Here is a 21183-nt window from a genome sequence, read left to right as displayed (position 1 = left end):
TCAACGAGCTTCAGTAATATTCAATTACCTTGGTAGCTTCTTAGCGGAGTTTTGTTTTATACTTATGACTTTATTTATTTCACTCTTACATGCTAATATGCAAATGACCAGTTACCTCACAAATTTTGTCAAATTAAACATAGTTAAGTCTGCAGTGTCTAATGATAGTGTTTTCCCTCATTTTATTTTTAGTTTAGGGAAAAAGCTTTATAACCATATGTTAAATATTCAGGAAAATAAAAATGTTTTCCTCAGTTGTGTTTTCTATATGTCAACCACTCTGCTATGTACTAGGAAAACTAATAAAAATATTTGTTTTCTTGACTCTATAAGCTGTGCAATCTAGCTGAGAAAAGAAAATTGGCATAATGAAACAATTAAAGAGGTAATTACCAAGCTGTGGAATTGTCACCAGGTAGCAAAGGGGAAAAAAAAAATCAGAGGGGTGATATCAATAAAGAGCCAAAAAATCAGTCAGATTTTTTTGCGAGAAGGAAGGAAAATAAATGTGAAGAAAGAGTAAAAACATGAACAGGCTATAGAGTGAGAAATAAATAGGCCATCTACTAAGAAATGGGAGCATCAAAGAGACATTTTAAAGAAAGAAGTGACAGAACATGATGATAAATTAGATGTGGAGGACAGAGGAAAGACACACATCAAATCTGCCTCCTAAAGATGTTACGAGAAGAAGGATTGTTTTAGTAACAGAAATGGGATAATTAGGGAAGGAAGTCAATTTCTACGGAAGCTGCATAATTCACTTGAAGGCGTTTTGAGTTTGAGATTGTGACAAGCTGTCCAAGTGGAGATACCACTGGTACTAACTATTGGCGAGAGCCCACACCCCACACGCACAACGTGGAAGTTGTCTGTCCTGAGGTGCTAGTGCATGTGGCCATGTAGGGAAGAAGAGAAACCAAGGCTGGAGCAGATGTCACGCACGTTTCCTGTAAGTCGGTACATGCCATTTTCACTTAATACAAAGCTGGGCAGAGGCTTCCAGTGAGACATGTAATATCATGTAGTTAAACTGCCCTTATAAAGAAACATCCAAATAAGGGAGTCAGTCTCTACATAGCAGAAAGCTGTGTCTTGGACTTTTTGAGGATTAGTTCAGTGATTGAAGAGACATACATGCTTTCATCTAAAACTGTCTGGGTCACGACAACGTGCCAGCCACTGTTCTAAGCCCTGAGATCACAGAGTGAAGCAGGCAGACAAAATCTCTGCTCTTTTGGAGATTATATCCTGGTTGTGCAAGGAATAGAGACAACGAGCAAATTTACAAACACATCACATGTCCTGGGATAATAAGTACTGTGAGAGCAACAGAGCCCGAAAGCAGGAAGGGGATTGGACAGTGCTGCGGGGGGAAGATGCTGTTTTGGGGGTGGAGGGTGGAAGGTGGTCAGTGATATCTACTCCAAAAAGACACTTAAACAGAGATCTAGTGGAGGGGCATAGACCCTACAGTCCTGTGTAGGAAGAATCTGTAAGTCAGAGAGAACTTTAACTGCAAAGGCCCTGAGTGGAAGCACGCTTGGATTGTTCAAGAAACAGTAAGGAGGCCAGGGTGGCTGGGGTGAGGTCTGTGAGGGGAGGAGTTGCAGACGATGGGTTCAGAATGTAGATGGATTGTACACTGTTTGTAGATCATGGTGATGGTGTCTTTGTCGATAGATTCATTTTGAGGCTGTCACTCTACATCTTGGCATTGATATGATTGAGGAATAGCAACCACATTGAAATAAAATAGGTTTATTCTCTGCACTAACTGAACTTATATTCTATATTCTAAAGATTCTAAGGATTCTAAGGACTCTGTAGAGTCTAACAGACTTTGACTTTTACATATTATCTGAGTATTTTAGAATGTTTCCACCATTCTTCATATTCATTGATTGAAAAAAAAATCTGAACATCTTAAAATTTTACAATTTGAAAACCTTAAACAAATAGAGCAGTGACTTTCACAATTTTTCTTTAAGCAGCACAACCTTTCTTTTCAAATGAAATCTCCTCCAGATCCTGCTGTGTAAAACAGACATAAGCAGGGCTGCTTGAATTCAAGCAGAAGTAGCTGACCTAGAACACACCCACCTGGCCTCTTCACTCCACCACGTGAACTCCAGCCCCTCAAAGCCTATGGCTCTTAAGTATTTCCTAAATCCTACTGTTTCTACACCACCTGGTGATTTTAACATAATGGATTTCTGGATCCATGCTAGACCCTCTGAATCAGAATCCCCACGGGTGCATCTGGTAAATTTGTTGTTAATAAAAGCTCCACAGGCAATGCGAATTTTCAACCAGGCTTGGGAACTACTGCTGAAGAATATGGTTTGAAAGGCATTGATTAATAGAAAGCTGGAATGCTAGACCTCCTAATGTAGGAAAATAGACCTGGGAGCATGAACAGAACTTGAAGGCCAGAGCTCCATATAACAGACAAATAGGAGGGAGTGTGTCTTCTGACTCAATGGAGAAAGTCCACAAATTAAGAGAAAAGGCACAGCAAAAATTATTGTCAGATCTCAATAGTAAGGGAGTATTACAAAATTCTGTTAGAGAGCTAAAGTTTCCACCTACAAATTTTTATTTTTTATTCTTAGGAACAGTGAAAGATTCTTTAATACTCCAAAACCAGGCAACATTGAGTGCAATTTTTTTCACTCGTTTTGAAACAGAGCCTTATACTTCAGTAAACAACACTGTTGAGAAAATTTGTTTAAAGACCCTTGTAGACATTTGATGACTGAAGAATTTTTTAAAAAATTGAACCAGGGGCGCCTGGGTGGCTCAGTGGGTTAAAGCCTCTGCTTTTGGCTCAGGTCATGGTCCCAGCGTCCTGGGATTGAGCCCCACATCGAACCCCACATCAAGCCCTGCATCGGGCTCTCTGCTCTGTGAGGAACCTGCTTCCTCCTCTCTCTCTCTGCCTGCCTCTCTGCCTACTTGTGATCTCTCTCTGTCAAATAAATAAATAAAATCTTTAAAAAAAATTAACCAGTAAGCAATAGAATAGTTCACAGATTTGGTTGGATTTATGAAGCAATCACAAAGGATAAAGACTTAACTGATTCATTTCTATCTCTGCACAGTGAGCAGAAACAAAACAAAATCAAACATAGAAGGACTACAGAGGGGTGAAATAAGTATATGAGCATGATTTTAAAATGTCAGTGTTTGTAAATAGGAAAAAGCTCATCTGACTTTGTTAGGAAATGTTTTATGGAAATGGAAATGATCCAGTAACAGAAAATTTACATTAGAGAAAATGCCAGTAAACAAGCACATTAGAGTTGTACTTTCTAACACAACAATGTAAGTTAAAGGAATTTTGGACTTACAATTTTATGTTTATGAAAGTTGGGAAAAATGCTGGGAGAGAGAAGAGTAATTTTTATACTGATACTTTATAGATAATATTGTAAATGGTATATATTTTGGGAAAGAGTATGATAATATGAAACAGACAGCTGTAAACATACTTAATTTGTTTCTGTAATTTCCCTTCTCAAGAAATTTCACAAAGAACTGCTGTAGTTACAAAGATGTTCATTGTCACATTGGTCGTAGTAGCAAAGACGACTATGATAAATTATATGTTCAATGATAGAAGATGAGCTTAGTAAATTATAACATACTGCATGCTGGGTCTTTATGCAGCCATTAAAAGTTATAATCATAAAAATTGGGCAGAAACAGAAAAGTGTTTATAATGTTAAGTCAATGAACTATATACTTTAACACATACATTAAAAAGAATTATCACTCTAAACATATATATTTGTAACATATACTAGAAGGTGTTACTAAAAATTGGAAATAGGGGCGCCTGGGTGGCTCAGTGGGTTAAAGCCTCTGCCTTCGGCTCAGGTCATGATCCCAGGGTCCTGGGATCGAGCCCCGCATCAGGCTCTCTGCTTGGCAGGGAGCCTGCTTCCTCCTCTCTCTGCCTGCCTCTCTGCCTACTTGTGATCTCTGTCTGTCTGTCAAATAAATAAATAAAAATCTTAAAAAAAAAAAATTGGAAATAAAAGCATTACAGGGTTGATATTGTATTAATTCTACAAATATTTATTAATGCCTACATGGTGCCAATAGCTTACATTACAATAGTAAATAAAAATCTATACCTCATGGCACTAATGGAAATTATCTAATTTGACTAGAATTTTATCCAGTTTTTTCCAAAATTTTTAATAAATTATAATGACATTTCATTTGTAAGTTTAGCTACAAATTAGGGCAGTAATAAACTAAAATGCTTGTAATTGCATGCTGCTTGTTATTTTCATTTGCTTATCTCAATACACATATTTTATGGAACATGAAACTAAGCAATTTTTGTTTTTACTTAGTAAAAAGCACAAATTGTTCATTCCTCTGTTTTCCTTTTATTCATTAATGCTTGATTGGTTATTCTTCAAACATGGAACTATTGTGTGCCTGCATCCTGGTGCTGTGATGCATGTGAGCGGTATTGAGTAGGACAGATGCCCTGTATCTGTTTTTTTACTCTGTTATGGGCTCATCACATTATAGTTCTGTTATGGATCAGCTTGTTCCATTAAGATGTCATTTTAGATTTTTACCACAAATGTTATTTTCTCAATGGGGGAAGGATTTAGGAAATGAGCAGAAAGCATGCATTTGTGCATTTTTATACCCCTTTTCCCCAAACTATGTTTTACAACTATAGCTGGAAAGAGAAGAGATAAATTGGTTTTTTAATACCCTTAAGAAATCAGAGGTACTTTTATATTAGTTACTTGGGTGGCCTCCAAATTTCTTTTTCAATAAACTATTTCATATTTCACACAGATACAGAGAGTATTATAGACAAATAGGGAGGATACTGTGAAGTTGTACTTAAATCTTAAAAAAGAATGAAATTGATCTTCCATGGAAAACTATCCTCCTGTCTTTCCGTTCTTAATGCTTTTTCCGTTTGTGTGGGCAATACTGACAAAACTAAGTGCCATGTGCGTTGAAGATTCTGTATTTGCCTATAGACAAATCTGGAGGATAGTGTACGTAACTATAGAGAATGTTATGAAGTGATAGGCGATAAGTAAAGTTGATTTATGGAAAACTCTGTTTCTTCCTTTGAGTCCTTACTAACCCCCTTCTTCCTTGCTTGTGCCTTTTGGGGTGATATTGGCACTACTGGCAAAATTAAAGTGGCACGTGGGCTGATTCTGGAATCTCTATTTCCATATGCTCTTTAATTTCATCATCCTAAAGTTGTTGCAACTCAAACAATAGATAAAAGGATGGCTGGTTTTAAAAAAAATATTAGTGGTTGGAGAACTGTTAACTCAGAAATACACTGGGACACTCGGTTGGGCATATTCACAAACATCATGTGGTCTAGATCTGCCAAGATCCCCTCTTCTTATGGACTTTTATAAACTTACGGCTTTTATAGGACATTCTAGACCTTCATTAATATCTAGATATCAGATTGACTAAATTATTCAAAGATTCTTAAATATTACATAGTCATTTGTTTTTAAAAATTGGGACAGACTAAATATAGATCTGTCATTGCTTTAACATTTTAAAATGTTAATAGCTTTTCATTATGAATTTTATTACTATGACAGTTTATTTGGCTCTTAAGTTATTTTCAATAAAAGTCAGAAATAAGGAATAGAATTAATTCAATCAATACATCATTCCCGAGTGCCTTTTAATGCTATGGTGAGTGCTGTGAAGTGTGTAAGCCTAACGATTCACAGACCTGTACCTCTGGGGCAAATAATACATTATATGTTAATAAAAAAAAAAGAAAAAAAATGGCATAGAAACATATCAGAACAACAGAGATGTGTAAGAAGGAGTACCTTTCCTCAGGGAGCTTAAGGCCCATTTGAAATGGTCACAAATAGTTTTGTCTAGTGAATCCTCAGTGTTCGTATGATGAATGATCACTAAAATGTATTTTTTTACAATTTTTATTCTATATCAACAATTCATGTTAATTTCCTTAATCAGTTCAGCACAAATATGAGACATCTAACATAGGAAGACTTGTTTTAGAACCATCAGCAAACTCAGCAGCCTGTTGTTAAGTGCTAAACCTAACCTTGGGAATTGGAATATGTGACAAATTTAGAGTGACATATTTTTCGGAAACACTAGAAGGTCTGTTATATTAAACATGAGAGTGAATATGATCTATCTGCTGGAAGAGTTCTTTGTAAAGATTAAGTTAAAATTAATATGTTCAGATATTTACAATGGAGTCCTCAACTGAGCTAATCAAAAATACGGTTTTTGAGTATTTTCAGAGATAATGCTAATGAAAATTACACTTTCCCCCCGCATTTTGTGGCTTCCACTTTTATTTCTGGCTTGGGGAAAAAGGAAAATAAGCATATGAAAGTAGTGTGTGGCTTGTTTTAAATTCCCATTGCTTTCCAATAGAGGTGTTGATTTTTTCAGGTCCATTAGAACCTCAGTGTGGTGATATCATCCCTTTATAAAGAGCTTGCATATTTAGAAGTCTCCCCTGGAGCAAGAAAAGATGGGGAAACACAAAGAAAAGTTATTAATTCTGCGGTAGGAACTCATCTGGCTTGCATTCCAGGAAAGAGTTCATATTAAGACATGGACAGTAATATGGGATATATTCTGAGCTAACAGAACTGAAATCTGAGAGTTACTTTAACTGTTGGCTAGCACAGTAATACTAAAACTGGCTAAAGAATAAGCTTTCCAACCTGAGAGAACGAGTCATAAATATAATAAAATATGAGAATTCTCTTTTAACTAATAACCTGAGTTTTAATTCACCAGATCTTCATCTGAGCTTCAAATTTGTGTAAAGATGGACTTGCTTTCCTTTTTGTCCAAAAGGTTTCTGCTTCTTCTGTATAAAATCCTAAGTCCCTTTTAGTCATCTCATGTCTGATCTTGAATAAACACTAGAAGGAACAAACTAGAAGACATGAGAGAGAAAGGGATAAACATATGTAAATTAAGAAAGCAGCTCAGAAGATCTGTTTCAGCCTGCAGCAAAGGTGAGTCTGACTGACCCTCAGCATCACTAGATGTGAACTGGGGTCAGAATGAGAGAACAGTGTCATGGAAGATGACGGATATCCGAGTGCCCTTGCTCCTTTGGCGCTTCGTGATGCTGTTTTCCAGACCTCCTCCTCTCTGCTTACTTGCTCTTTCTCTATTTCTCTACATATGTCTTCAAGTGGGGCCTGTAGTTGGACCTGGCTGACACACCCGAAGGCTTGGCTGCCACTGAGTTCAGACACACTTTGACCCATTGGATGGTAGATAAAGGGTGGGGAGAGCATACAACTTAGGGGATTTTTTAATAGCCATTTTGTGCTCTGTATATTAAAACTGTGTTCTAATATATTGTACATCTGCTTTTCTTTGATCAGTTTTTACTATTCATCTGCTGCCAGCCCTCCAGTCTGGAACTGATTATTTAGGGAAAATTGGTGGAGCCATCTGGAAACATGAGCAACTTGAGTTTCTGTCTGATTTCTAATGCATGTTTTGATTGATGCTAATTATATGGTTTATTTCATTATTTATTGTTTCTGTTCATTGTTCAAAAAGAAAATCCTAATCCAAAATGAATTGTTTTCAAAGGCTTTGGACTTGGCTGCCCTTTCCACAGAGCACTCTCAGTACAAGGACTGGTGGTGGAAAGTGCAGATTGGAAAATGTTACTACAGGTAAAAAATTTGATTATTTGTGAAAGGCTTAGACAGGCGGTATATTTTAGAGTCTCAACTCTGATCGTTATTTTTTTGTGGGTTGATTTCCTCGGGAAGAAATGAGAACTACGTCTTTGACTTAGGTGTAAAAGCATTTAAACATGGTAGCACTAAGAACTCATACCTTTGGAATAATAAAATGGTAGTGCTGGGCAGAGGCTGGGCAGAGGAAACTCAGACCATCAGATCCAACACCCCTTTTCAGGTGAGAAAGCTGAGGCCAGAGAAAGCCTGTGATTTGCATCAGGAACTCCTTAGTGAAAGATTAGTTAGTAACGGACCAGTTAGAACTGTCTGGTGATTCCCATTCCTCTACTCTTGCTCGCAAATCTTTTTATGTCCCTTGATGCCTCACATCTGTAAGGTGCTTCACAGTTGAGAGCTTGCTTGTCCACATGTAACATTATCTCACTAAAATCTCACAGTACCTGGAGATTATTGCTATTATCATTAGCACTTTGCCCAGATGAGACGAACTGAGCTTCAGAAAGATAAAGTGACTTGTCCAAATTCACACAGCCTGTAATTCTTGCAGAACAAGAATTTGAGCTCAGCTTTCTGACTCCAGTTCTCTTATTACTTGTGTAATTCCAGTAAAACATTAATTCACTTAATGTTTAAACACACTTTTTTGGGGGGAGGGGGAGAGTGTGCACACAAGTGGGGGTAGGGCAGAGGGTGAGACTCTTCAAGCAGACTTCTCGCTGAGCATGGAGCCCCACACAGGGCTCGGTCACATGATGCTGAGATCATGACTGAGCTGAAATCAAGAGTCAGATGCCTAACTGACTGAGCCACCCAAGTGCCCCTACACATATTTTTAAGCAAATTAATTGAAAGGTCAGAAAAATTGTAATTTTATGAATATTATACAGCAACTAGTAAATGAGAACTAAAACTTGTTGCCTGATATTGGAGCATTTGAAAAATCGAGACAAATGGGCAATTACTGTATTTTACAAATATAAATAAATTGTTTGGTATTCAAAACAAGGTAGACCAGTTACTGTGAGCATCCTTTAGTACTTATGAACTTTACTTACCAAACACTGTGAGGAAAAGGAAATCTATAAATGGAATAAAAAGGATGTTTATTCTTTTTTGGTTGAAATTAAGACTACTTTCCACTTAGATAATTTACATAGAACTTAAGTGTTTTTTCTACTGCTAGACTGAGGAAGTATTTTCTACTAAAAGGTAATTTTATAGCATTATACCATTAAATTTTTATGAATGTAATTTCTGAAAGCAAGCTTGAAATCTTGAGCTTCTAAACAAAACCTTAAGAAATCTTTAATAATTAAAGAAAAGCACAATTTGGATTCCTTCTGCCATCTGTACAAGATGGCATTTAAATGAGTTTACCTTGTGATATTAATCACAGTTCTCCTCTGTCCCTTAATAGCCTCTCATCTTTAGTATGTGCTCAGCACTCCTGACTCACTAAGATATTTAACGAGCCAGGCACAGGGGTTACAAATATTTATTAGATAGCCCTTCCTTCAAAGGATTTACTGTCCAATGGGGGAGAGAGGACAGTAAAGAGTGATAAGCACGGCCCCCACTGTGATAGAAGCAAGCAGAGGAAGGTCAGAGAAAGAGCTCCTAACTTGGGCTGGAAAGGTCAAGGATGGATTACCAGAGGGTGGAGCCCCAGTTGACTTGTGTCTCTTTGTTCCTGACCGGTAAATTCTGCTGGATGGTCTACAGTAGCTCCTCTATCACCGGATTCCCACTCCAGTGCCTAAATTCTGGTTTTTAGTTTATTTGAATTGTTCCATTAGCTTCTTACCTTGGTTTTCTGCCCCCATTTTCTTGCTCCCCCAATCCTTCTTATATACTACCGTCAGCATAACTTGTGGAAAAAATAGCTCTTGTTGGATTCTTTGGCTAATCTCCATGACCTCTAGGATGAAGTCTGCATTTTTAAGTGTAGCATGTCTGATCTGGTCCCAGTCCATGCTTGCCCCGTCTCTCCCTTCTCCCGTTACTTACTGTGTCCTCCTTTCCAGCTAAACCAAACAACTCATTCCCCTTCCATGCTGTGCACTCGGCTGTGTGCCTGTGCTGATATTTTGCTTCCATCTAAGGTGTCCCTCCACCCCACCCCTCCCCACCCTGTCCAGCTCTCAAAATCGTACCTGTCACTTCTTCCCTGAAACTGTCTTGGTTCACTCCTCCTCTGTGCTCTCAATGTACCTTTTTTTTTTCTCTTATTGGCCATAATACGATTCTGTTTATTTGTGAACATGTTTTGTTCCATTCTTATTTGTGCCTTTAGTTCATGGTTTTAATCTTTATTTTTGCATCATGAAATACAGTTGGTGCTTGACAATATTTACTGAATTAAATTGGAGAGAGAAGGTTGGCAGTTGGTGGGTTTATCTTGGGACTTTGACTCCCCGCTATTGACCTGTATTCATGAACTTGACTGATATTTTCCTTATTCCTAGACTTTATACATTGCCCACTTAATTTCCTTTGCAGAAAAACCCATGTGGTCATTCCTTTTTGTTAGTATTAGAAGTTATCTCTTGAGGCTGCAGTAATTAAAAAAATGCATATGACCCATCCTTCCTTTCTTTGGTTCCCAGCATAACTAAATGGCTTTGATTGCTCTTTTTTTTTTAAATTTTAATTTGTTTATCTTTCCATCATGATTGTTTAAAAAAATCTTTGTTTTCATATTCTTGTTTTATATATGTATCTTACAGGATTATATTATAATCTTTTTTTTTTTTAAGATTTTTTATATTTATTTGACAGAGAGAGGCACAGTGAGAGAGGGAACACCAGCAGGGTGAGTGGGGGAGGGAGAAGCAGACTTCTTGCTGAGCAGGGAGCCCGATATGGGGCTCGATCCCAGGACCCTGGGATCATGACCCAAGTTGAAGGCAGATGCTTAACGACTGAGCCACTGAGGGGCTCCTATAATCCCTTTTAAATCATTTTTGGGAAGAGACAGCATATTAGATAGAAATGTACGTACTCTCCTGGATAATTAAGTGTGGCTGAACTTTAGTCACATGCTTAAGACTTGAATGCTCAGTTGAAGCTTTCTATAGAACTATGCTGTGTTTCAGAACTTGAGAGCTCTTTGGTAACATTTTGTGAATATTCCTGGTAAAAGTTGTGGGAACTTTGAAGAGGTGGGGCTTCCGCCATCTCACACATTCTAACTTTAGTGCAGTTTTGGGGGTCCCTTTTAACCTCTCAATTCCATATCTTCCAACAGCTGTTTGGGTGTAGCCATACCAGTGCTCAACTTAGACAACCTGGGTAGAAGGTCAGAGCTCTTCTGTCAAGGCTCTGAATGAAAGCAGCTCAATGGAACATCCCATGAAACAATCATTTCACAGAATGAAAGCATCATAAAGTGCCTAAGTAGTTCTTGGCTGGCTAGGGAGGAGTCGTTAGGAGAAAGCCCAACAGATCTAGAGCAGGCTCAGGTGTGCTTTAATGCTCTAATGACTGATTCAGTAGTAATAAAATGTTCCCTGGGCAGAAAAATGGGGCTGATATCAGGACTAACTATTATTGTTAGACAAGGAACAAATCTCACATTTGTAGACTAGGACAATCTGTATCAGATACGAAGATAAAAAAGGAAAAGAAAATGTTTCTAGAATCATAAAACGGTATAACTGTATCACTCAAGAAGCAATTACTACTTACATCAAAACAGTTTAAAAAGGGCTTTAAAAATGGGCCTTTGTTTCAGAGTAAACCATGTTTTCAAAGAAATGCCATCCTCAAGTTCTTCTAATAAAATGGAGACCCAGCACATTTACTCAGGTCACTTGCCTGAGGTCCAGCTGACTATGAGCTCTTTGGGTGGTAAACTGATGTGCTCTGGCTGCTGGCAGCTGTCAGTCCTGCTGTGTCCAGGCTGCGGACAGACTTGTTACGCACCACTGGAGGGTTACGTGGACAGCGAATGTGGGAAATGGGCACCTTTGTGCTCAGCTATCTACATATAATGCTGATAATAATTTGTGTGTGTGACATTACCTTCTTCGGTACACGCTTACGCTTAGAAATGTGATTTGTCTCTATTCATATCCTGTGTGTGTGAATAAGTGCTGTAGCATTTATTTTTAAGTTGAATGTCTCATTTTTAAAATGGCTGTTCTTAGGTTAGGAATGTATCGTGAAGCAGAAAAACAGTTTAAATCAGCCCTGAAGCAGCAGGAAATGGTAGATACGTTTCTCTACTTGGCAAAAGTAAGTAAGTATTCTTAACTAGAGTGAAATCTGTCTTCTCAAAATAAATGTTCAAATTCTGGCCAATGTATACGGAGAGTTGCCAGTTTCTTTAGGAATTGTTGGCAAGTTAATGTGCTCAGACTTATTTTTCTTTATAGCAAGTGGAAAAGTGAGAACATATGGAGGGTAACTGTCTCAGGAGAAATTGATTGCCATGAAAAATAAGAAAACCCCTTTGAAAGATTGCCCATTAGAGCAGAAGAAACTGCCACAGGCTTATTCCCACCCCCTGTGGGTAATGGGCCCCAGAGAGGTCTTTTCTACAGCATGCCTATCTCCCACCGCAGCAGACTGCAGAGAACCGGAATTGTTTTCATGGAGGTCCTAGGCTTCTTGGCTCTGCCATAATGACAAAGACAGTACCTCACCTTGATTGAACACCTGTTCAGGGGGAGGTATTCTGTCCAGTCTGTCCCACCCACACATGAATTTAAGCCTCGTAGTCACCCCAGCAACGTAGATTTTAACATTTCCTTTGTATTCTTATGACCCTGGATACTTAAAGAGGCAAAACAGGATTTTTAGGGTCACCTGGCTGTTCAGAACCAGCACTGCCAACGCCCCCTCTGACCCCTTCACAGCCACCCCCCAGAATTTTCGGTCCTAGGAAAAAGTGACTTCTGGGCCCTCACCAGGGCTATTTGAAACATTCGATGAAGTGGTGGTTAGGACATCATCTTGCTGTATCTTGACGAATTTTTTTTAAATTAAAAAGTATGTGAGAGGTTGAAAAGAAGAGCTATGAAAGGAAGTGCCAATGCTTCCTAAGTATGGTTTTAAGAATTTGCATACTAAAAAGAAACAGAATGAAGGTGCACTCTGTAAACTTAGAGTACTAAATAATCTTGTTTACTATAGTTTTCAGAGATGTTTGAGACTAAGTCCACCTTCTGTACATTATATATTAAACCTAAAATTCTTAAAGAAGTTTCTAAGCATCACAGTGACTTTTAGACTTTTCAGATACCTTGAAATTAAAACTCAGGTCACGCTCTTTAACTCATCTTTTTAACTGATAATCACTTGCAGGTGGTTTAAAAAATGTTCTTTTTAACTCTTGTTGAATACATGGTTTGACATATTTTTCCATGAATTAATTTGCTTAAATCTATTATTGCCTATGTGACTGTATAAAAGTAAAATTTACTTCTTTTCTTTAATATATGAAAAATAATTGCTATGAAATAGAGATCAATCTGATTTAGGAACAATATTATTTCTGAAAATACTAGATTGTTAATTTAAAAAAAATAAATGATTTATATTATTTGACATATTATTTATTGTATTTAAAAAAGCAGTTCAATAGTGTATGAAGTAAAAGTTGAAATATTTTCATCCATACCTCTCCCTTTAATCTCATACTTCAGCTCTAAACACTACAAACAGTTTTTCTGTGGTTCCATCTGGGCCGCCTTCAAAGCACAGTCTATTTGGAAAGAAATAGAAGATCCAAGATCATGAAGAAAAAATGTCATACTCTTATGTTTCCATGCCTAAAACTGTAATTCCCTATTTTAGAAATTCCTACAGAATATAGGTTTATTTGTGCTAATTTCCTAATTGCTAATTAAGTGGAAGCCATTAAGGGCTACCTTTCTCAGCTCCCTGACCCCATTCCTCACAAATCTGTTCCTCCTCTATTTCCGAGGGCCCTTTTCCAAAACCACCTTCTCCACAGGCTCTCCACTGCTGCTCTTTCTCAGACCTTCTTGCTCCTTGGTCCTCCCCTCTTTCTCCTGTGTCTCCAACTTCCATCTCATAATTGGTTCCTTTGTAACCGCTTATGGACATACTCCCGTCTGTTCTATCCTAAAAAAATTTTCCCTCATTCCTCTTATTGAGTTACTGCTTGGTCTCTGAGGTAATAGCAAGTCCGTCATGAGCGTTTATTGAAGGAATAAATGATTGGATGTTTCATATATGACATGAAGATAAAACTATAACACCACTATTGAAAAATAATACGTGTTTCTGAAAAGATTTTACTTGTAATATCTAGGAGATAATCTGTTAATGAGCAATAATTATAAACTTGTCATGAGAAATACTGTTATTTTAAGAAAAAGTACTTTTATTGAAATGTGTCTTGGTTTTAGGTTTATGTCTCATTGGATCAACCAGTGACGGCTTTAAATCTTTTCAAACAAGGCTTAGATAAGTTTCCAGGAGAAGTAACATTACTTTGTGGAATTGCCAGGATCTATGAGGTAAGGTTTATATTATTCGAAAAATTTATGTGAAATTGAGGTTATATGATACTTAAGTAAGCTCATAGGCCCTTGGGATCCTAGGAAGGAGAACAGTTTGTAAAATTACGATTACTGACCTGTGTTTTACTAACAGAGTAAGAGATTTTAGTGTATGCATTTCGTCAAACTGAGTTTTTATTATGATGTATTTCAAACATACAGAAGAGTCAGGCGTGTGGTATGAGATAGGGATTTCAGTGAGTTTCCCACTATAGATAGCTGTTTGTCCAGCACATCTAGTTGATCCTTTTCCCAAGGTCTGTAATGTCAAATATCAACTTTTTTCCATATATGGTCAATATGTTTTGGGGGCTTTCTCTTCTTTTGGTCTGTTTGTCTATCCTTGTACCAGTATTATACCGTCTTAATTATTGCGGCCTCACATCCTAGTTGGTATAGTTCTTCATCCTTATCAGGAATGTTTTATCTATTTTGGACTTATTCTTACAAATTTTAGAATCATGTCACATTCCATGGAAAGCCCCATTGAGATACCTTCCCACTGCCTAATTACTATAGCTTTACAGTAAGTAATTCTTGATCTCAAGTTGGACAAATTCTACCACCTACCCTCCGTCACAGCTGGTTATTCTTGGCCCTTTGCTCTTCTATATTGATTTTAGGATTGACTTATCATGAACCATTAAAAATCAAAACAGTGCCTACAGGCATAGTGATTGGAATTGCATTGAATATATGACTGATGGGGGTGAGTACCTGCCCTTCTTCACACTCTCCCTCATGGTAAAACTCTCCATTTATTTAGGTCTTCTGTTCTTCATTGAACATTTTGTAATTTATCTCCATGAAGAAGTTATATTGGGGATTCCCCAAACCACACTGAGTTTCAGTGATTTATTAGAAGGACTCAGGACTCAGCATTCAGTAGTACTCACGACTAAGATTTATACCGAAAGCCTTTAAAGCAAACTCAATAAAGGGAAAAGGCACATGGGTCAGAGGAAATCAGGCATACAAGCTTCTAGAAGTTGTCCCTTAGTGGAATCACACAGGACACACTTTATTCTTCCAACAAGTTGTGACAACATGTGTGAAGAACTGTCTGTAAGGAAAACTCATGAGAGACTTGGTACTCAAGGGGACGCCTGGGCGTTGGTCATATGGGCACCTTCTGCCTGCCATGTACCAAAATACCAGACTCCCAGACATAAAGCACGTGTTTCTAAACCATATCAGGTTTATGCACCATACTCTTTGTACAAAAAGTTTACGTGTATGAGCCCCTCTTGTCATTTGAGGGTAGTTTTATATCAATATAGAGAGCCCATCAAGTTCTCAGATGCCCAGGGACCAAGCTATAAGCAGGCCTTTCTAAGAACAGCAGTTTCAGGCCTGTACACTCTTTCCTACAGAGATCCATCCCTAGGTATAACAATGGATGGAATCCTTTTTTTCAATTGTATGTTCTATTTGACTATTTCTGGTAACTAGGAATACATTAATTATTTTTAAAGTTCATTTGATGCTAGAAAACAGGCCTAATTCTGGCGTGCCTGGGTGGCTCAGTTGGTTAAGCATCTGCCTCCAGCTCAGGTCATGATCCTGGGATCCTGGTATGAGGCCCACATTGAGCTCCCTGCTCAGCGGGAAGTCTGCTTGTCCTTCTCCTCCTGCCCCTCTCCCCTGCTTGTGTTCTCTCTCTCTCAAATAAATTTTTAAAATCTTTAAAACACAGGCCCAATACCCTTTTAACATTTTAATACCTTATCCAAAAATTCTCTTAGATTTTCTAAGTCAATAAAAGTCATCATCTGCGGGCGCCTAGGTGGCTCAGTGGGTTAAGCCGCTGCCTTCGGCTCAGGTCATGATCTCAGGGTCCTGGGATCGAGTCCCGCATCGGGCTCTCTGCTCAGCAGGGGGCCTGCTTCCCTCTCTCTCTCTGCCTGCCTCTCTGCCTACTTGTGATCTCTTTCTGTCAAGTAAATAAATAAAATCTTTAAAAAAAAAAAAAGTCATCATCTGCAAACACAGCTTCATCTCTTCATTTCAATTACTTTGCCACTTAATAAAAAAAATGTTATTGTTTAGGACTTCCCATACAATACTGACAAGCATCTCTGTTCTCTCTTAAATTCCTTGAAATTCTAGGTACAATGTTGTAAAATTATTTTGTTAGGTAAAGAGTGGAAGATATTAATAGTTGCTATAACTGGATAATAGTATATGAATGATTTTTATTTTCTTTTTCATACTTCCTGTATTTTCCAGATTTTCTCTCATGAGCATGCATTACTTTTAAAATGAAAAGCAAATTTTATTTTTAAATTGTCTGGAAATACTGTTTCCCCTTTTGAAATATAATTCTGATAAACACAGAAGGAAAAGGCTGTGATCATTCAATAGAAATAAAATACTGTATTTGTATCTCTGTATCTGTCCTTGTGTGACCCTAAATTGAGCACAAACAAAATTTGGACCAAGAAGCTTAAGAAATATACTTGTCGTGTTCATACAGAGCAGTGACTGCCTCAATATGATCAGAGTTCTCTGACCTTTAAGCTCCTCTTTCTGCCCATTTCAGTCCTTCTGCCCTTCTTTTCAGGCAGGAAGTACTGGCAGAAAGAGCTAGAAATCTATGGAATCTTTGATGGTTGCTAGTTGGAAGAATTCCTGCCAACCCTCTGTTATAGTCACCATTGCTCTGGCTGGCACAGGGAGTAGATCCTTAACCAGCTCCCTTCACCCTTCCTGTGCTCATGATCTGACCAGGCCTTGAAGGTTATAAGTCTACAGGGAAGGTTTGGGGAGAAAAGTAGAATTGGAGTTGACTCTCAGAGTGGAGAAGGAAGCATTCAAGTTGGGGACGATATATCATCCACAGAAAGCATGATCAAGGACTAAACGCAAATTCAAAGAAAGTGAGATGCAGTATTTCCCACTGAACCTAACAGTTAATTTCCCTTGTGCCAAAGTTTACCATATAAAGACAGATTTCCAGTGTATTCTTTTTCTGTGACAATGATTTTGGAGTTAATTAGTAAAGCTAGCATTGCAGCCTACCCTACATATGCCTTTGGGGTTTTTGTATGTACATCAGACTTTTTCCCTGGAGGGATCCTCTTCCTTTATGTTCTTTTTTACTTAACACATTCATTTTGATCTTGTATCTTTTCAGTGTATTCCTATTTTATTTTTTTTTAAGATTTTATTTATTTATTTGACACAGAGAGAGAGATCACAAGTAGGCAGAGAGGCAGGCAGAGAGAGAGGGAGAAGCAGGCTCCCTGCTGAGCAGAGAGCCCAATGCGGGGCTTGATCCCAGAACCCTGAGACCATGACCTGAGCCGAAGGCAGAGGCTTAACCCACTGAGCCACCCAGGTGCCCCGAGTGTATTCCTATTTTAAAACAAACATGTTGTATTGCCTGGTGTTCATTCGCTTATTGTTTAAAATGATTTATTCTTGCTAAATTTATTTGGTTGTGGTTTTAATTGTTCTTGAGGAATTCTGTTTATCCATTCAAAAGGCAGGTCTCTGGACTATTCTTTGTTGAAGATATTTGAAATTGGAAATGTTACCCTAGGAGATATTATTCTAGTGTCCTTGAAGTTTTCTGTGTGTAAAGATAACTTTAGGAGTGGTTGAAAAGGGCAGCCTATCCTCTGCCTACTGAATCAGATGTCTTGGAAGGCAGGACTCAGGCAATTATTTGTATGTTTGAGCTCACTGGGTGTTCCTGATGTGTAACAGAGTTTGAGAACCACTGCAACATTCACCTCAAGTTATTTGCCATTTTATTTTATATAACTTAAATCAAATTATAGTATTTTGTGAATTTGTTCCAAAATAACCACTATCAACATCACTTAAATGATACTATGGTTATTTATATACTTGAGGTGACATTTATAAATTTGAAAATATTTTTAAAATCTACATTGACAAAATTTATTCTAGAGTTACTATAAATTAAACAGTTCTAATGCAGGAATAGGTTAAAGGAGCAAAATAGAGTCTATGTGTTCATACATATGACAATTTACAATGTTGTAAAGGCTGCCTATTAAAACCAATTGGATTGGGGCGCCTGGGTGGCTCAGTGGGTTAAAGCCTCTGCCTTCGGCTCAGGTCATGATCCCAGGGTCTTGGGCCTCTCTGCTCAGCAGGGAGCCTGCTTCCTCCTCTCTCTCTGCCTGCTTCTCTGTCTACTTGTGATCTCTGTCTGTCAAATAAATAAATAAAATTTTAAAAAAATTGGATTATTGGATGATTTTAAAAAAATAGAGCTGGATGAATAATGATTTCTTATACTAAAAGAATCTATTACTGCCAGATGACTCAAAGATTTAAAACCATGAAAGTTCCAGAAAAAAAAGATGCAGATGAATTATTTGTGTAAATTTGGAATGGGAAGACCTTTCTAAGTGTGATAGAAAGTCAAAAGCCATAACAGAAAAGATTGAATTTGAGAAGAAGAAGTTAAATTTTCTATAGAGTTAAATAAGTTTTTTATAAAGTTAAGTTTTCTATAAAAACAAGTAGGGGTGCCTGGGTGGCTCAGTCTGTTAAGCAGCTGCCTTCAGCTCAGGTCATGATCCCAGGACTCTGGGATCGAGCCCTGCATTGTGCTCCCTGCTAGGCAGGAAGCTGCTTCTCCCTCTCCTACTCCCCCTGCTTGTGTTTCCTCTCTCATGGTGTCTCTCTCTGTCAAATAAATAAATAAAATCTTTAAAAAAAAATAGAAATAAAACCAAAACAAACAGTGTAAAAATATCCAATGGGGAAAATATTTGCCATACCTGAAACAGACAAAACACTACTTCTAATTTCCTCAATCTATACATTGCTTAAAAGTTGCTGAATTTCAGGTGGTTTCCAGATTGGTGGGAGAATTACACATGCGCATGCACACACATGCACAAATGTGGGTGCACACAAACTTACAGGTTCTCATATAGTCAAAATTTTAAACACTTATGGAAACGAGGTGTTTCCTTAGAGCAATTGTGGGTCAAAATCGTGGGGTGGCTTTTGCTTAGGCCTGCATCATGGCTGTTGATCTCTTCATGCAAGTAAAATCACCCTAGAGATGAGACAGCAGCCAATTCCAACTACATTGTGGCTATACCAAATGCCTTTCATACTGGGGCTCAGTAAGACCCATCTGGAAGAACTTAAATCATCTATACTTTTCCTCTGAAGGAAATGTTTATAAACACCAGGACTTCCTGGATTTTGAACTTAAGTCACATCAGCAGGCTCATTTAATTTAAAAGAAGAAAGCGGAGTCAGTGCCCAGAGATCTCTGAGCCGCATGTCTGCCCCCAGCTCTCCTTTATCCAGGAGGACAGTTTCCCATCCAAGCCCCCATAACACAAGCCACTAATAAAAGGACAAAAGATAAGATAGGAAAATGGGCAAATGACATGAATCAGCAGTTCACAGAAAAGGAGATATAAAGAGGTGGTGTATTAAATGCCTAACCTCAGTCATTTGAAGAAATAAAAACTAAAATAATGAGATGCCTTTTTTGACTTAATCAGGTTGACAGAGATGGAGAAGTTCCATGACATGTAGGGTTGTCAAGGTTGTGAGGAACACACCCCACGTATAAACACTGGTGCTGGGATGGTATGTTGGCACAACCCATTTTGAGGCTGTTTGTGATTACTGATGAGATTTCCTAGTGTGAATACTCTGGCCCAGCAATTTCACTTGTAGAATTTTCCTTAAGGATGTTTTCATACAAGTTCAGAAAGATATGTACAAGGACAATTTTATAGTATTTTTATAGCCAAAAAAAAAAAAAAGGAAACAAATGCTTCATGAAAAAGGGGCTGGTTAAATAAACTGTGGTCTATATAGATGGAAAACTGCAGAAATAAAAAAGTAATGGGGTAGAACCCTTTGTGCTGATATAGAAAGTCAAGACACAGAGCGAAAACAATGAGCCGTGTATCAGAATGTATAGAATGAAAAAAAAAAAGAAAGAAAAAAAAAACCCGTGTGGAATGATTATGTTATGGTTAAAACTTGCATACATCTACACTTATGTGAACAAAATTTCTTGAAAAATGCTCAAACTAGAGGCACCTGGGTGGCTCAGTCAGTTAAGCGTCTGCTCTTGGCTCAGGTCATGATCCCAAAGTCTGGGACCCAGCCCCACATCGAGCTCCCTGGGGAGCCTGCTTTCCCTCTGTCTGCTACTCTCCCTGTTTGTGCTTGCTCTCTATCAAATAAATAAAATCTTTAAAAATATATAATGGAAAAATACTCAAACTATTCACAGAACCTCTGAATGGATTTGGAGAGGGGACTATTTTCATTTTATAACCTTTTGCAATGTTTAAATTTATTTAGCATAAGCACACATTTTACAACAACACATTTAAAAAACTACATGTGAGGTTGCCAAAAACATAAGTTAGTTTCAGTCCAAAATTCCTCAAGATGACATAAATTATATGCCTATCAATCAAGTATACAAACATTCCAAGGTAATTTTATACAACCGAAAGCCTTGAAACAATTATCCATTCAGGCTGGAGTCTTTTTGCATTAGGCTGAATCGTGTCCCTCCCAAATTAGTATGTTGGAGCGCTAACCCCCAGTGTGATGGTATTTAGAGATGAGGCCTTTTGAGACCCTTGTGGGACCCTCATGGTGGGATTAATGCCCTTAATAGAAGAGACACCAGAGTGTGCTGGTGCTTGCTCTGCCATCTGAGGACACAGTAAGAAGGTGGCCCTTTGTAAGCCAGTAAGAGAGTCCTCCCTAGATCCTGGCCTCTTGATCTTGGACTTACAGCCTCCAAAATTTTGGGGGAATAAAGCTCTGTTGTTTAAGCCACCTAGTCTATGGTATTTTGGTTTACCAGCTGGAGCAGACTAATACACTAACTTTGACAATAGTAGCACTGAAGCCTTGCATGGTGGGATGTTGTTGCCCTG

General features: G+C 38.0%; 1 protein-coding gene across 2 annotated transcripts in view; it reads left to right on the top strand.

Moving 5' to 3' along the window:
• The window catches only part of TTC8 (tetratricopeptide repeat domain 8), a 64570-nt gene that overhangs the window by 29388 nt on the left and 13999 nt on the right, over positions 1 to 21183 (top strand). For both annotated transcript variants that reach the window (XM_046010181.1, XM_046010182.1), the window contains 3 exons: positions 7627 to 7712; positions 11891 to 11978; positions 14120 to 14230. In XM_046010181.1, the coding sequence (XP_045866137.1) occupies positions 7627 to 7712; positions 11891 to 11978; positions 14120 to 14230 (285 nt within the window). The remainder of the gene's footprint in view (positions 1 to 7626; positions 7713 to 11890; positions 11979 to 14119; positions 14231 to 21183) is intronic.

This window comes from Meles meles, chromosome 6, assembly GCF_922984935.1.
Source record: "Meles meles chromosome 6, mMelMel3.1 paternal haplotype, whole genome shotgun sequence".
NCBI classification, from domain to species: Eukaryota; Metazoa; Chordata; class Mammalia; order Carnivora; family Mustelidae; genus Meles; species Meles meles.
The sequence above is the reverse complement of the archived record's forward strand: the minus strand, read 5'-3'. Positions and strand labels throughout refer to the sequence as shown.